We start from the raw sequence: 16,962 nt of genomic DNA on the forward strand, positions 1-16,962 counted from the left end.
CCAGGCACCTGTCAGAAGCATTTAGATGACAAGTATGTGACCCTTGCAGGGTGTGACTGCTGATCCAAGGAGTCCCAGCCCCACATTATGACCCATGAGGTTATTTTGGGTAGTGCTCCAGCTGCTGGTGTAGAAAGTAAGGTGAGAGTGAACCACCCCAGATTGTACCACACACTCTGGGTGAAGAGGATGAGCATAGGTTCGATGCACTGCTTGTCATTTTTAAGAGGGTTCCCATGCCCACCTATGACATCAATCCATTTTAGGTTCAACAGTTGTGGCCAGGCAGGTGGGGAAAAATTCTTCTTGGCAGAAGTGTCACCTCTGGGACACTATCTCACCTTGCCTGCTGAATTGCTCAGGAAATTCAAATCACAGTTTTTCTTGCATGTATATGCATTCACCATCCTCCATTCGAGAAATGGAATTCAAGCTATCTTCTGGGGTGTGATACGTGAACCCGCCCATTGGCAAGGATTGGATGGAGTGGTGCTTGGTCTTACAATTGGCTTGGGCCAGAAATCTTGATGATCCAAGCTGGGGAGACAAAATCTGCATGGTTCTGTTGAAACAGTGTGATGTTGCTCGTCAAGAGGCACTTCATTCACAACCTGGATGATGCTGAGACAATGTATATATTTTGCCCCATGGACCAGCGACCACAGAAAGACTACCTCCCCTTACCCCGATCTACATCAGCCAGCCAGGTTTTGGGACTGGGATTTGTCTGTGCATCGGCTGTTTATTTGAGCATCAACCTATGTGAGGTGCACCTCACCGAACGTTGTGATTCACTCACTTTTATATCATGACATGCAGATCTTCAGCTCATACATGAAATGGGGTGCCGCCACCAACCTCTCACTGTAGACACCTTCAGATGATCCAGGTAGCATGGTGTGTGACAAAGAATGTTATCACACCTAAGATACCCGCATTGCGCATTGCACCGGTAGAGGGATACAATAGTGTAGAGGATGCTACCAACAGGGTGTTATCATATCAACCCAGCCATCCCAGAGAAAGTCCATGCCCCACATGATTGCAGATGACGAAATGAAATCTGCGCTGGTGTGGGCGGGAATTCAACTTCACCTAGGTCTCACACCCCATACATGTTGAGATTTAGTGGATGCCACTGGCACATCCCATGCAGCAGCACGACACAGGAACCCTGCAAATCAAGGAAGACCCCCTGGATTTTTCAATCACTGCCACAATGTTGAACTAGAAGTGGCCGGGGTGTTTTATTTGCTTACCCTGCATTGCTCAGACCTGGTGGTGCCACTTTTGAATGAGGCACTGGCCTAAGGGAGTACCCTGACCATTGTAAACCTCTGTGTATATATTACTCTTCTCGAGTCAGGCAGATGAGAGTGAAGATCCTCTAGCTCATTCCAAATTACACTGGTGCTGTGTGGATATTTTGAAGGATTTTTGCTGGCTGTGGGATGAAGTTATTGAGATGGTCCCTGTTGGCCCCTGCACCCTTTCGAGCTGTGGCATGAAATGTCAGTGGCTACTGTTTACTGATGGGTGTGTGCTGACCAAGTGGAATCCTTACGCACCAAAGGCTCTTTGGTCTATATACTTCAGGCTATCTATTCCCCTTCGGCACCACCATGAGGGAGCTGACAGTTTTGCAGCCTCTGCGGCCAGGATGCAGAGTGGTGAGGATTTATTTTTGCTTTGTTCAGCTTGTGTGCAAGCAGCCAGGTGACACACCACCATGGGCCTAAGTGTGGCCAGGAGAGCGGCACAAGGGTTGTCCCCAAGTATTACCAGTTTGGCCCTGGAACATGTGCCAGTTGGAAAACAAAGGGCCATACTTGCAAGCATTCCAAATGTCACATGGGGGAGGGGGGGGAGGGGGCTTGGAGTGGTCACTGCATTTGCAGTCGCGGGATCCCAGAGGGAGGGATGGCTGTTTAATTTTAATTACGGAATGACCTGAGGCGCCCGCAGCAGTAGGTTACGGGCGTTTTCAGTGTCAGCAGGTACACTGACAGTCCCAACCCACACATATTGGAGGGTTATCAGTTGGAACAAGACAAGCCAGAGGCATCGGCAAAGACACTTTGACTGTCCCTCTTTGTCACCCAAGAACCCCAAACCTCAAACTGCATCATCATGTGCCCAGATTATATCCAGTCATTGAGAGAAGAGAAGCAGTTTTATCGGCACGGAAGTTTGGAGACCATACTGGCCTGAAGCCCTTCGAGCTTTGTGTATGTTGGGGTACAATGAGTCCCAATCAATTGTAGCCCGGCCCTCTTGGGGCACCATTTGTAGATTTGTAGCGCTGTGAGAAAGCAGATGTGTTGTGTTGCAGTCTGAGCTATTGTGCAGATGCATCAGCCCTCTTGGCAAAGTTTGTGACTTTGGTGGGTGGGGGGCTAGCTAAACCAGTGCCCAAGTTCACAAATCAGGTTTCAGCAAGCAGTTCACAACACCATGGGGAAATACTGCCAGCTTGCCCTGCCCCTCACATCTATCAGCATGGACTGATTTTCAACAGCACGTGGGGGACAAGGCAAGACATATATTGTCCACCCGAATGAACGGCCGTACCATCCGGTGGACACTCCGACATGTTGGCAAAGGGAGAAATGTGTGTAAGCTCATGTATCTGAACGGGTGCGGGGCACATGAGAGAAGCCCCGCACCCCATATGCAGGTCTGATAGATCCGCATTATTATTCAAGAGGCGATGGGAGTTGGACCGGTGATGCACCCTGTTAATTGAAAGGGAAATACGGGAGGGCCAGGATACCCCCATGCAGAAGTTTTATAATTGCTGTTCAATGTCGTACGGAGATGAGAACCAAGCGGTACGTACTTTGCCTTTCTTGCCAGGTCAAAGGCATGAATTTGGCAAGGTTGGGGCATGTCTGCGCCATTTTCTGTGGCAAGCATTATAAAAGAGGGATGGGTGACCTCTCCCGGAACTTCATGGTGTGAAGCTCCTCCACACATCCCTGATCCTAGTCAAGATGATCGAAATCTCCGGGAATATTCACCTCTCCAACACCGATCCCACCCAGATAAGATGTGTCGGGGACGAACTTCACATACGCACTTGCATCTTGTCTCATCAGGTTGCTCCTCAGTCTGCATTATCCGACTATGCCGAGTATGACGTTGTGCTGAAGTCGTCAGGGGGAGTGGTTCCAGCAATATTGTACAACTTCTGTACCCAACTCTTTTTTAGCGGCCAACTTTTCGTTCATTCCGGATCCAGCCACCCGGTCATTCGCGTAGAGCGGTTCAACTGGCAAGTTCACCGGGGACACTTCCCTCTGGCTCAGGAATTCGAACAAACACACGCATTCGGCACAGTCTACGTCGTTAAGGTCCACAAGAATCCCGTGGTAGGCTGTGTAGGGTCGGTTGAAGTTGTGGATGGAGATATGAGTCAGGTCAGTTTTACTTGAGCAAGCCGAATGCTCAGGGCGACTTGTGAGCCCATGATTTGTACGTGCGCTGACACTGATTGGAACAGTCTAAGCTTGGTCGGATCATCCTTGCGGCAACGAACATCCAAGCCCACGATATCTTTCAGACTACTCAACGCGGTGATTACCTCAGGTTTGGCGGTTGGGCACCCCGAGAATCACACTCTGGAAGCAGGTTGCTTGCGTTGGGCGCATGTAGTTCAGTCGGCTCTTGCCAATGGTTCTAACCACTGATATGGTCTTTTTGGGCATGTGGAGCACGCTTCAAAGTTGCAACGGTACCAGAAGACCCCTTACAATCTCAGGCGCGAACCCAGGACACGTTTTAAACTCACGGTAAAGGATTGGCAGAAACCATCCAGGATCAAACGGCGGGGGGCAAAACATGCTTGGTAAGCTGTTGTTGTAGGTTTTACACGTGCACAATCTGCCACTGCCTGCGTCTGTACCGATTGTGTTGTTTCAATCATGTTGTTGTGTCACCATCTCTTATGGCTTAAGGACTTGTGGGCTATCCACATACTACAGTTTGACTTGCCTTTGTCCCATTCCCGCATCCCACGACCGAAATAACAATGCGATGTGTAGATGGTGACACAAATTTATAGTGGCGGGTCAATTTGGCAGATAGTAGCCAAAATCCCTGGAATGGGACATTTGGCCTAGTCACAAGGACAAGGCTAGCAAAGTGTGACTTGCCTCACAGTGAGGCATTTCACACATTCACCAACACCAACATGGCACTGAGAGGAGCGGAGGTAGATATAACAATGCAAAGTAGGTATGACAAGTATATGACAAGGCTTAAGAGCAGGGGAAGATGAACAGACGGAAAGTACACAACCCTTGGCCATTCATTTATCAATGATGGGCTCGGATGCTTGAGGGAGAAGGAAAGGGGAGGTGGGTTTCCAAGCCTGCCACTGGCTGAGGAAATCGTTGGCAATGACCTCCGCAAGCTCAAACCGTGTCGGCAGTTTTACAAGAGCGAGGGGGCATATTTGGTCTTGTGACTGAAATATTGGAGAGAAGATCTTGACTAGATATGCCGAGGTATTCTTCCATATAGGTTCTTCGGGGAGATGGATGGTTGTTGTTTTCTGTTTGATGATAGACATTGCTTGGATGAATGACATACATGCAGACGTTCCCGCAATCCGGTGGTCCCTGGATGTGATGAACAGCCCGCGAACTCCAGTGAGGACAAAGTAGACGAGTGGCTGAAAATTCTGCTTCCTTTGAAATTTCTGGAGATGATTACCGGGGTCATCCGGGAGCCGAGAGACGTCTGTACAGTTTTTCTGAAGGCTAGCACAGGTTGGTGTTGTGTTCATTGCGGGTCGATGAGCGCGAGTGTTTGCCTTCTTTTGAGCTGAGGTCAAGGGAGCATCACGCAGGAAGTGAGTTTGGAATATGATGTAAGCCATGATAACGTCGATGATGACATTGCGGAAGTGGTGCAAAACATTGACAGAGTGCAAGCGCGGCGTGCTCTGAGAAAAAGGTTCACTGCTGTCGCCTGACGGATCAAAGCTGGATGATGAGTTCTTAACCCTGTCGAGATACTCGAGGGCTTCTACAGCCTCGGTGACATGATCGGCAGAGGGATGGGAGCTGAATGAAGGTGGTTTGAAAAGGTTTTCCGCGATCAACTCGACAGAAGACGCAATAATCCTAGCCCATTCAATGTGCAGGTGTTGCGGCGGGTGGAGAAGACGGGTAAGGCATTGGACAAGGGTTGATTTGGGATGTTGGCTTTTGATGACCGTTGGGATGAATGAACCTTGCGGGAGGTTGTTGTCCTTGTCACCAAAGCTGGTGAGCTTGGGGAAGTCGATCAGGTCTGGGCAATACCATTGCTCATGCGGAGACGGCGCTAAAAACTGGTTGGCTGACCAGATTCCGAGCGCAAATTAACCATCTGTGAGATCCCAGCATCCCACTCGAATGTCAAATGAACTCACCCAGCGATGTAATAGTCTCAAGCCATGATGCGTACGAGCCACCGGTGCGTTGTAAGTGGAATTTTGGAGCGGGAGGACAACAAACCTGCATTGCACGTGCACAATGCTGAAGCAAGGGAGCGAGTGATTCCCAAGTGGTGCGGTATTTTGCCCAGGAAGGTTTAGAGCCTTCAAGAGTTTGGTGGATGTCAATCACCTGCGCACAAATTGTGTCCGACTTGATGATTGTAATCTGTCCAGAACCAGAGCCCGCAGTTGCATTGGGTGGCTGACCATTGTTAGCCTCTGTGGTTGAAGTTCTCGATTGCACTGGTTGCTCTGGGGGGAGAGGACTACCTTCACGACTCTCGCGGTTGAACAGAGGCGGAGATTTAGGTTGCTCGGGTTGATTGTCATGAGCTGGCCAAGGTGCAGGTTCGGCTGTTTGATCAGGCGCTGTCAGGCGTCCAATGCCCAAAGAGGTATCCCAGCTAGAGAGGTTTGGCCTAGGTGACGGCAGAGGAGACCAGGCCCTGATGGCAATGGCGCCGGCAGTTGACTCAGTGCGTGGTGTTGCACTGATGTTGGGAACCGGCAGTGGCGCGCTCGTCTGGGTGCACGCTTTCATGGCTAGCTGCTCTGCCACGCCAGATGCAGATGAGTCGCCTGTTGAGGTGGTGGGGGTCAGAAGTTTCGGAGCAAGATCTTTGGAATTCCCGGGGTCTGGATGGTCTGATAGGTTGTTGGGTGTTTTGGCAAGGAGGTCGACCGCTTTGCCGGACCCTGGCTTGCGTCGTACACGAGGAGCGCGTTTGCGAGATTTCGTAGCCGCGCTGGTGGTAGAGGGGGGGTGAGCTTTGGAGAGATCTGTAATTTTGATATCCTCTTCATCTGAAATAACACCTGTCGCATCAAATCCTAGGGTAGAGGTGCATCAGTCAAGACCCATGACTCAACTCCAAGGGAGAATGTGCAATAGCACATACGGTCTTTTCTGCTGAACAGCGATGATACAAGTTCCTTGGCCTTACGTTTACAACTCCGTGGAAGCTTGAGGGCGAGGATTTCTTGAGCAGAGCGGGTAGCAGCTTCAATACTACGAGTGAACTCTTCAGGAGAAATTTCTTGGATCTCGGTGCGTAATATGGATTGGTCGGGCATGAGGGGATTGGTACCTGCACAAAAGGCCGCGTGGAGCGCAAATTCGTGGAACGATGGGGCAGCGAGTGGCTTGGGTGGCAGGGGAAGGTTCTGCTCAACCTCATGTTCGGCTGTGGCAAATATAGCAACATTACATATACTAAGGAGTCAGTGACTGGCGGACGCGAGAACATAAACTACTCACTGGGAGATGATGTTGATGATGACGCCGAAGACGGTGCTTGAGGAGGTTCTTCTCCAGAAGATCCTGAGGTTTCTGGAACGTCCGGAGTGCGATCATCCATTGTTAGGTGTGATCGGCGAGTTGGGAGATCTGTTACTTTCAGGATGGGTGTGAGAGGAGAATAGGAGCGAGCGAAGGGAGGGTGGATTGTTTGAGGAAGGAGGCAGATTGGGTGTGGGGTGAGGGTTTATATACAGCACCATGCCTTTGTGATGTGCAGCCAGAAGAGGCCTTTGTGTGTAACGGAAATTCTACCTTTGCTGAGCGCTGCGGTCAGGACCACTCTAAGCGCGGTTGAAGCAATGGCACATCAGTTTGTTTGGTAGATATGAGAGGGAGTTTCCTGTCGTGAGTTGCTGACATAGGGCTTAGGCCATGTGCTGACGGCATGGATGAGCATCCCCAATTGCTGCCGTCATGGATGGGCATACTTGGGCGTCAGCAGAGGTCCCGCTTGTTTGCCAGCGTGGCATGGGCATTGCGGACTAGCGGCAATGGCCAGCTCCTGCCTGCCACCGCGCACACGGTTGTCATTGGGGCGACTCGATGGGAAGCAAAAGGGGGAATTTGCGTCTGGCTTGCTTGTCCACCGCAATGTACGGCCGTACCTCAGAGTGGACACCATGTGGGCTTGGCCCCCATCGGGGCCCCAGTTAGGGCCAGCGTCCCGTCTTGTCTGGCTATTGTGACATTGATCGGCTGGTGATTCATGGCCGCTTTAGCTCACGTCTTCCACACACCTGTGATGACTCCCACATCACAGGAGACACCAGTTCTAACCCCACCTCTGGCGCCCCTGCGAGGCAGGTGGATGCATGGCCGGTGCTCGGCCACAGTGCCTGCGGCGGATGCCAGGCGCGCACTGTCTGTCAGCTCTGCACCTGTCCACCGCATCGTTCGGCCAAACGTTGTGGTGGACATGTCCTCCCCAAGCAGACACAGTGAATGCCAGTCCTATTGGGTCCCCAGTAGCTGGTGTGCCCGTCTGCACAGTCACTCAGCCCGTGTGGACTCAGTACGACGGATGGCAGCAATGAGGCGCTGAAGGATCACACAGCTCACAGCACATCGGGCTCTGAGATTATAGATGTCATATTTGCAGAATACAATACCTGGTATGTAGCCAACACTTGGCCTGGTCGTCACATGTCCACCGTCACGTTCGGCCGAACGTTGCGGTGGACATCTGCCCGTGTGCAAGTCCGCACATATTCCTCATGAAGTCTCCCACAAGTGTGGAGCCAGAGATACGAGACCCCACACAGACCAAGATCTGAGCGTCGCGCAGTGCAGCAACATCATGATCATCATTGGCTCTTAATCTATGAGCTGATCGGTTGGGCATGGGCTCAGGGCTTCCATTGTCACAAGCCTACAAAAGATCAGGGAAAGTCGGCGGGATACAAGATCTCTCCTATCATAACAAGCACATGTATATGGCAGGCAGCGTTCAAAATGAAGGTGTCTTAATCAAGCGTCCACTTGCATTGATCCGCCCGGTGCTGCGCTTGAAGCTTCCGCGCCAGAACCGCTGGGGCCTGCATTCAATCGATCTGTAGTGTGAGGAGCCGGTCCAGGATTACTTGGGCCAGCTCGACGGTGACATTTTTCTTGCATACTTTTGGCAATAGCGTCGAGACCGATGTCTGGTACCTTGGAAATCGTGTCTTGCTCGAATGACCCCAGGCGATTCCAGTACATTTTGTTGTAGCAATTGAGAGGCAGACCGCGGGGGACACCAAGGAGCCCCGTAGTCGTTTTGAAGTTACGTGCGGAGCGGCGGTATAGTTTTTTGTTTGCGGAAATGGTTTGGTGATGTGCCGCGCGAGCAATGACCATCTTATCAAGGAGGTGAAGGATTGTAGTAAGGTTGTCACTGCGCCAGTCTGGTATGCGTCCTACCGGCGCGGCAGTCCCCGGGGCGTCCTCAATGTCTGAGACGCACTCCATCTGCTCGACAATGTGTCCGAGGAGGGTGTTCTTGGGGAAGACCTTCTCCACAATGGCGCATCGATTCTCCTTGATCTGGAAAGATGAGGCCCATTGAGAACATTCAACAGATTGTAAGACACAGGACAGTCCCAGTAAGTGAGGACTTACTTTCTTGCGCCATCGCCGGTATTGCTCCCGGGTTGACTTGGCGCTCTTCAATGACTTGTATGCCGCAACGTCCATGTTCTGAAATTCTGCCATCTCACGTGACTTAGTCACCAGCCATCGTCTGATAATAGCAGGTGCTTGACCGGCTTGGGTGTCGGTGATTGGTTCCGTGCGCCGCATCCATTCAACAGCCTTGGACGCCATGACTTCAATGACGGCCGAGTTCCACGGAGAAGTACCGTCCGCGTGGCCCATTTCCCACTGAAAGGTGAGTCTGGAGATACCCGCCAGCGCCAATGCCCTCTCGACATCAGATCTCATTTGAGGACTGATCGGACGACAGCCTTTCCCAGCACCTTTGGAGGAGGCAGGGGTGAAGGGCGGTGATTTAGTGTTGCGGCGAATTTCCTTTTTGGCAACCCCAACATGGAAGTCAACCTCGGCCGCCGGTCGGTCTGCCAGAGCTTCGCGCACCCGATTGAGCTGTTTCAAGATGATTTCACTCCTCTTCTCCACCCAATATTGATCCTCGAGTTCCTTTGGGGTGGGAGCTTGAGGATAGTCTTGGGGTTTGTCTGGTTGACCAAGAAAGAACTTCACAAAATTTTGGATCCCTCTGGAGAACTTGTCGTAATGCTCTGCCAGGGGTCCTTTCTGCGCAATCCCTCTTGCCTTCCGGGAGGATCTTTGCTCGTTCTTGCTCTCGAACTTTCCTGGCGTTTGCAACGACAAACTCGGGGGCCAACCGCGATGTGTCTTCGATGTCGGAGGGAACCTGAGGTACAGGAGCGGTTGAGGCAGGGTCTGCAACATCACCATGAATAGTCAGTGGCTTATTCTCTGCTTTTTTCACTGAATAACTGCACCTGCCTTGCCGATCGGTCTGCATAGCTGATTCATCAGCGGTAGCCGTTCTCTGAGCTTGAAATTGAGGGACCAGCCGGTCAACCAGGGCCGAAATCCAAGCCTCGTCATGCGCTGGAAGGGAGTCACCATTTGCATTGTCGCCTTGTTGCTCTTTGGCAGTGCCGCCATGTTGCTCAGCGGAAGTCGGCGTGTTGGAACTCATAGCGGAGTGCTCAAAAGGGGCAAGGATAAAGCTTTGTTCAGCGCAAAGTCGAGGGAATAATCAGATTGGTGTAGCAAAATAGGCAACCGGTAGATAATTCTAAGAGTACAATTCGTTTGGGGAGGCCAGTGCAGGGTAGCCAGATGGGTGATGTAGGTTCAAAATGGGTCTGAATCTTTCAACATATGGCGGATTCATACACACATCAAGCAGGCATGTGACCCAAATTGTAAGTACTTTGGCCGTCCATAGAGATAGTAAGGGTGGGGAAAAGGGGATCTTGTGAAGGAGGTCACAAAGGCCAGTGCAATACGCGTGCCTGCTCGGCCTACTCAAAGGCCACATCGGCCAACAAAGGCTTCATTGAGATTACTAATTGCCGAGACCCTCCCAACCCTAGCCCACCCAAAGTGTCACCAAGTAAGGAGCATCGGAGTTAACACAATGATGTTTGGCAGATTAATTGAGGGGGAGGACTTACTGAAGTGCCCAAACCCACCGCGCTGACGGTTTCAGTGGCCAGTCCGAATGTCCCCGCGCCGTGCCGCAGAATGGCGATGTGGCCAATGACAAGGTCACTATCTATCACCGCGCTCACCTCGTGGACAGCCTTGACTAGTCGACAGTTGAGATCCGGATAATCGCAGTATGGGTCCTGAGTCCTATGTAGTTCTTCAAATGGCTTTACCACCAACCATGTTTTGCGTGGTGTTTGGTCGGAGCGGAAGATAGTCTCAACCTCACCAAACCGTTGATGTTTGCCCAGATAGAACTCCACCAAAGAGTTCCCTTCGTGACCCTCCTTTGTAGTGACCACCTTCCTGTTGACTCGAATGCTTTTGACAGCCTCCACTGTGGGGACCAAATCTAGCTTGGCCGGTTCTATTCCTGGGCTAGTGCTGGCCGTCCTATGTCTAGCCACTGTCCGTTGCCATTTGACAAACAAGGACTTCTCCAGGTCAAAGGTAATGGGGAGTCCTAATTCTACCTCTGATGTCGCCAAAGAGCTTACATACGTGGGGTCTTGCTGGAGGGAACAGAGGTTGGAATGGAGGTGCCACTTCGTGATAAGGGTCTTAGGAATGTCTTCTGCGAGAAGATAAGATCATGTGGTCAGGATCACCGGTGGATAGTCAAGTCAGGGACTAATAGGAAAACTTACCAAGGTGGTGGTTGGTTGGTAACCGTTGTAACATGCCATTCACACGTTCCTGAGCCCATGCTGCCGTTGACCAAGGCGGACCAAACCTCCTGATAACCTCCGAGAAATGCTGGGTCACATGTAAGTTAGGTTTGCTTGATTTGGAGGGCCAACCACTGCGCAAACATTTCCGGTATTTGCATATCAAACTGTCAAGCTCTTCCAAGTCCTTCGCTCTAATGCTTGGCAGAGTGATGAAATGAGCCACCTGAGAGAGGGTGGTGGTTGATTCTAACATCAGAGAGACTCCATGTTTGCTTTCAGTGGTCGCAGAGCCTTGTAGTGCTTGGACCCACAGCGGTATTAGTGCAAGCGTGTAGTAGACCTTGTAAAGGATCAGCCACTCCGCTGCCTTCAAAGACCCGTGATTAGCAGACCCCAAGTTTTGGGGCACCCTGTCAATCCAAGTTGGCAAGACGGTGTGAAGGATAGTCCGTCGGACAACGTCCAATTCTTCTGGTAACAATCGGGGGAGGAGATTGTCATCGTCACAAGGCCTCTGTCGAGAGTTTCCTCGTACCGTGTCATTGCTTCCTCCAGCCTCATCATCTGATTCACTATCTTCATCCTCCGGGCACTCGTTGTACAGAGTCTTCTTCCTCAGACGCAGCGAGTAGGAATGGGTTGAGGATGTGTCTGACCTCGCTTCAGTGCAATCTGGCGATGCCCGAACTGCGGTTGATGAGATGTTCACTTTGCCCAGAAGCGCCTCATCGTGCCTGGTACGGGTCCTTTTGGTAGGTCTTTCAGGGACAGTTGTGTCAATGGATTCGTCGTTAACCTTCCTTTTCCCCTTTGAACGCTTTGCGGATCGCAGCTTCTCAGCAAAAGGCGGCTCCGAGTAACTTTTGTCATTCTGCCATGCTTGGTCTAGCTCTTGAGTTTTGTTCAGTTGCGCCCCAGCTGCAGGCAGGTTCAGGAACCGCATGCTGTGATCTTTCAGGTCACCCAGCACCGGAACGCGTGCATCAACTCGATTGAACAGAACTGAACCGGTCGCCAATACAGGAGGTCGTTGAGGACACTCCATCGGGCCCCGTTCTCCTTGGCAAATTCCTTCCTCTCGGTGAAGTTCTGGATTTTCAACCAAGCGGCGGCCATTTTGAGGTGGGATTCGTCTGTGCGTGGAGGGAATGTTCCCGGATCGAACTCGTCTAGGTTTTCTCTCTTGAGCAGACAAAACGAACAGAATAGATTGGCGGCATGACTTCCAAACCCGGCGGTTTTGCGCAGAGCAGGGAGGTCTGCAATAAGCGGAAAAATTGCGGCACGGACAGTCCTACCGGTTGCATGCAGGCAAGTTGATTCAAACCAGACCCCGGCCCAAAATTGCTGCAGCTCTTCTACGAGGGGGCGCAGAATGTGGTTGATCTGTTCTAGCTTTGGTTCCGACGGGCCTGGGATGATGCCAAACAGAAAGACATTTTCCAACCTGTATCGGTGCGTCGGAGGTAGGTTCAGGCAAACTAGAGTTATGGCACCAACTGTCGTGTGCTTTCCAAGGTTTGAGCTTCCTTCTGGTATGAACCAGTCGAGATACGGACTGAAAACAAGGTTCCCTGAGCGTTTGGTATATACTCCGGTCCCGTCATCTGACTCTGGGAATTCTTGCCAAACCCTCCCATGCCACACATCGCTCATTGGGTTCTCGTCGGGCCAGTCATTCGCGCTCAAACATGCATCCAACAAGGATTCAAATGGAGGCTGTAGAAGGCGGCTCTTCAGCCATGATTGCAGTGAAACATAGGTGAATGTCCGCACAGGGACAACGACTTGGCTGTTGTTGAGCTTGTAGAGCGCTTCATCACATTTTGGGGCAATTTTTTCTGACTTCGTCCACTTGCAAAATCCTTGCTTAGGGGAAAGGAAGGGCTGAGTGCAGCGGGGCGGAGTGACCCCAGGCCCAGGCGTTGGAGTTTTTGAGTACAGTGCGAAGCATTTCTTGCAGCAAAGCCGTGTTGTCAGGATCGAATCCAAGCCCAGTCGATGGAACACGGCTTCTTGAGTCTTAGGGATCTGCTCAACGATTGTGTGTGGATTGATCTCGGTCGCAGTTTCTCCACTCCAGATTTTGGCTAGAAGTATCACATTTTCCCGGGCAGCCTTTAAGAAATGCACTGCTCCATCCTTACTGAGCTTGTTCGCGAAAACCGTGGACGCCAATTGTATCATCACCTGCTGGCAAAAAGCTTCATGCAGAAAAATTGTTGTGGTTTCCACGCCAGCCAGTTCCAAGGAACCAGGCCCGCGTGCAACAGGAAGTCGCTGCTCAGAGGGTGGGTCAGCATGTCACTGTGACCAGGAGCGCTGGAATCTTCACACTCACAGTGCTTTCATTCGAGGGTCCACCTTGCCTTGGGGGCAAACCAGTGGGCTGGGCTTGCTCCGCAGAGAGTTTTTTCTGATGTGTTTGAAATACCCGATATGACAAAACCCGGCCAGGCACGATGCCTCGTCCGTCTTCTTCATGCTGAGTGTTATTGCAGCCGTAATGGGTGCAGAGACAGACGTACATAGGTTTTTGTCTCATTGGATCCTTTGGTATCTTTGATCAGGCTTTGCTTGCTTCTAGGGGGCGTCTCTGGGCGGGCTGATGGACGTGTAACTAACAAAGGCTCTGATTGCAAAATGATAGCAGGTCTGGAAGCGGCGAGGAATCTGCTTGTGCAGCAATAACAATTCATGGTTCTTGGAACATGTGTCCTGCATTTCTTAATTCTGTCCATGCGTGGACGGTCAGGCTGGCCACACGTGCAACGCCCGTGCCTCCTGCTCAGCCGTCGTCATTACATCTACACTTGTAACACTACTCTGCTCCTTCTATGGCAGAATTTCACAGCATCTCTACAAGATGTTGATGCAGGCAGCTCCTGGCTGCATTGCATGGAAATGTCTGATGACCAGCCCCCGCTTTAACCCCAGTGGCCACCCAGCTTTAAATTAATTATGCACACAATCCGATTGGAAGGATTGAGCAATCGTAAGCCAGATTTCTGACCCACATCACGTCGGGATAATCGTGAGTTCCGATTCCCCCTTTAAGAATACCCTCGATCTGAGCATTTCCCATCATCCTGTCATCACGACACCACCTCACCTTCCAGCTTCCACATCATGCAGGGCCACCGCAATTTTACTCTGTTACAACTGCAATGGCTCCAAGAGAAACAAACCCTGGTGGATGCCGAAATGCGACGTATTGTTGACCACCCAGATCCTCTGGTCAACGAGGGGACCTATCTCAACATGGCGTCCCGGTTTCAAGGGAAGTTGTTTGCCGATGCCCATGACATGAAAATCCCACGATGGGCCGTACCAGATGTTCTTGCCACCTGGAACGCTATCAGGAATCGTGAGGGCAAAGGTATGTCTTACTCATACTCGTGAAGGACGTCATCATGGCTCAGTTGCCACCATCGCTTGCAACCCACAGGTCCGGTGAACAGTCAGATCAGGGCAGCTGAGAGTAGCAACAGCGCACATGGGGGGCTTTCTCAGCCTTCATCTGTGGTTGACGGCTGAATTTAATGTGAGGGATGCTCCTGTCTCTTGCAAGTCACTGGCCCATTGACGATGTGGAGCTCCGCTCGGTGCTAGGCCGGCGGCAGCGCTGGGAGGGGAAAAGGTGTTGAGTGACTGCCCTCACGGATGGTCCGGATGAGTCGTAAGGATTCGAAGTGATAGCTGGGGGGGGGGAAGTGGTTTTGGGGGTACAATGAAGGTTGGATCTTCGTTGGCGGTTGTATCGCGCTCAGAATCGGAAAAAATGGATTGGAAAAGAATTGAGGATTGGATAGATTTCTTGATAGCCGCCTTGGATCAGAGCAGATGCTATGGCCTCCTATCCTCCAAGTTCGCCCGGAACTTGGATTCCTGGAGGCCTGTCACAGACATGTCATCATCTCCTCGCGCGCCATGCGCGCGCACACAACACAGACAAAGGAGAAAAGAAAAGAAACAGACAACACAAAGAGAAAAAGAAGCAGAGAAATAGAACAAAGAGATAAAACATGAAACCAACAAGAAACATAAGAAATAAGAGAGGAACCAGGAGAAATGGAGATAAACATGACAAAAGACAAGGAAGAAACAAAAACCAGAACAAGACAACAACTAGGAATAAACCCACAGACAGATCTGTGTTAGGACCAAGAAAGAGCAAAAGTGAGAAAGAGGAGAGTGGGGAAAAGGGAGAAGGAGGATCTGAGAGAATCTTGAGCCTTGAGGGTGGTTTTCTTGAGGGCTGATCTTGAAGTTTGGATCTGAAGCTGACTACCATTTAGACCACCACAACGACTGGTTCTCACCCTGCTCCAACAGTCCCATCAAGCACAAACTTCGACTTCCCTCCTCCCCCCCAGTATGGATATATCTCTCCTAGTATGAGCTCTCACACAGCCATCTTTCAGTTGTAGCCCGTGAGCTTCCCCGCACTTGTTGCATCACACCCAATCACAAATAGAAATGGGAGGCTGTGTGTACCTGGTCAGTTACAGATCTGGTGACTTCCAACACGCATATCTGATTTCTACCCACACATTTGCCTCGGGAGGGTGCCTTATGGCCCAATCTCCTGCATGTCCAGTGACATGTGTGCGAGTACCCTTACTGGGTTGGGAATCCCGCTGGGCCAGTTGATTTGGAGCTTGGGCATTAGGCTTCGAAGGGATCCTACTGCCTCTGCCCTCATCAGGCTGATCGCCACCTGAGCGGCAGCGGGGCAATTGATAGCAGTAGGCGGCCCCCAGGCTTTTGCCTTCACCGCTGTTAGACGGTGGCATCGGTGAAAACAGCCTGCCTCCTGGATGAGCTCAACTGACCACCAATCTACATGAAGGCCCCAATCCCGCTTATGCCATGCAGGAGCAGCTCAAGCGGGAGCAAAGCCTTGGTGAGATAGAATGTCTTCATCCGTGGTCAGAGTGGTCACTGTCCACCCTGACGTTCGGCCAAACATCACGGTGGACAAGCCCTACTTGGCATACAGGCCCGTGCCCGCTCCCCCAGCAATGACACCATTGAGCGGCCCAAGGTCAGTCCTTTTGTGACACCTCAACAACACATGATTGTTGTCCACCCTGATGTTCGGCCGAAAGTCACGGTGGACATTATTTCCGTGGTGTCTTCTGCCCGGCTACGAGGAAGTTCTAGCAGGCCAAATAGACTTGCTTGGAATCCCCTTGTCCTGTGCTCACGTTACGTCCCTTTCAGATGAGTGCCCACACATCTCCTTTGTCCCCCACAACTTCACAGATTCGTCTCCAATACTTAAGGTGTGCCCCTGCTCTTCATCCCCCAATCAGGACCTCCTCCCATCGTCCTTGGCCAATTATGTCCTCATCCATTGCGACATTTCGGGATGGCCAACCGCCATCCAGTTCAGCAAAGATCAATGCTATCTACTCCGCATTTCTCCCAAACTCCAACTCACCTTGCGCACGGAGCATGGCAGCCTTTGTCCGAACTCTTCTTCATATGGTGACTTCGCCCAAGAAAGCCACTTCGGATACATGGAAGATCCGACCGGCTGCCCACAACCTCCATGTTGGTTCGAACTTGCCTGACTCCATCCTGAACCACTCCATAGATGCTGTTCCTCCAGAAGCACTGCTTGGGAAAACTCAAATCATTCACCCAAAATTCAGAGAGCTGTTTCTTCAAGACCTTCTGCGCTCTAGTTTCCCAGGTCAGACGTTTGCATGGGATCATCCGTGGGACGCCCACTGGAACCAACTGTTTGCAAAGTTTATTATCAAGCACTGGTGGAATGCGTATAGGGCCGGAGATTTCAAATTTTTCTTTATCGATCC

The 16,962-nt window shown here is 51.3% G+C and overlaps 1 protein-coding gene across 1 annotated transcript; it reads right to left on the reverse strand.

Annotated features, from left to right (window-relative positions):
* Nucleotides 1-2,700: 2,700 nt before the first annotated feature.
* PtA15_6A861 (uncharacterized protein) lies at nt 2,701-9,951 on the reverse strand (the record flags this gene model as incomplete). The annotated part of the gene is made up of 4 exons (XM_053170610.1): nt 2,701-2,735; nt 5,693-6,316; nt 7,038-7,066; nt 9,749-9,951. 4 exons carry the CDS (start codon nt 9,949-9,951, stop codon nt 2,701-2,703), a joined length of 891 nt encoding a protein of 296 aa, XP_053021784.1.
* Between the last annotated feature and the right edge of the window lie 7,011 nt (nt 9,952-16,962).

Source organism: Puccinia triticina, chromosome 6A, assembly GCF_026914185.1.
Source record: "Puccinia triticina chromosome 6A, complete sequence".
NCBI classification, from domain to species: Eukaryota; Fungi; Basidiomycota; class Pucciniomycetes; order Pucciniales; family Pucciniaceae; genus Puccinia; species Puccinia triticina.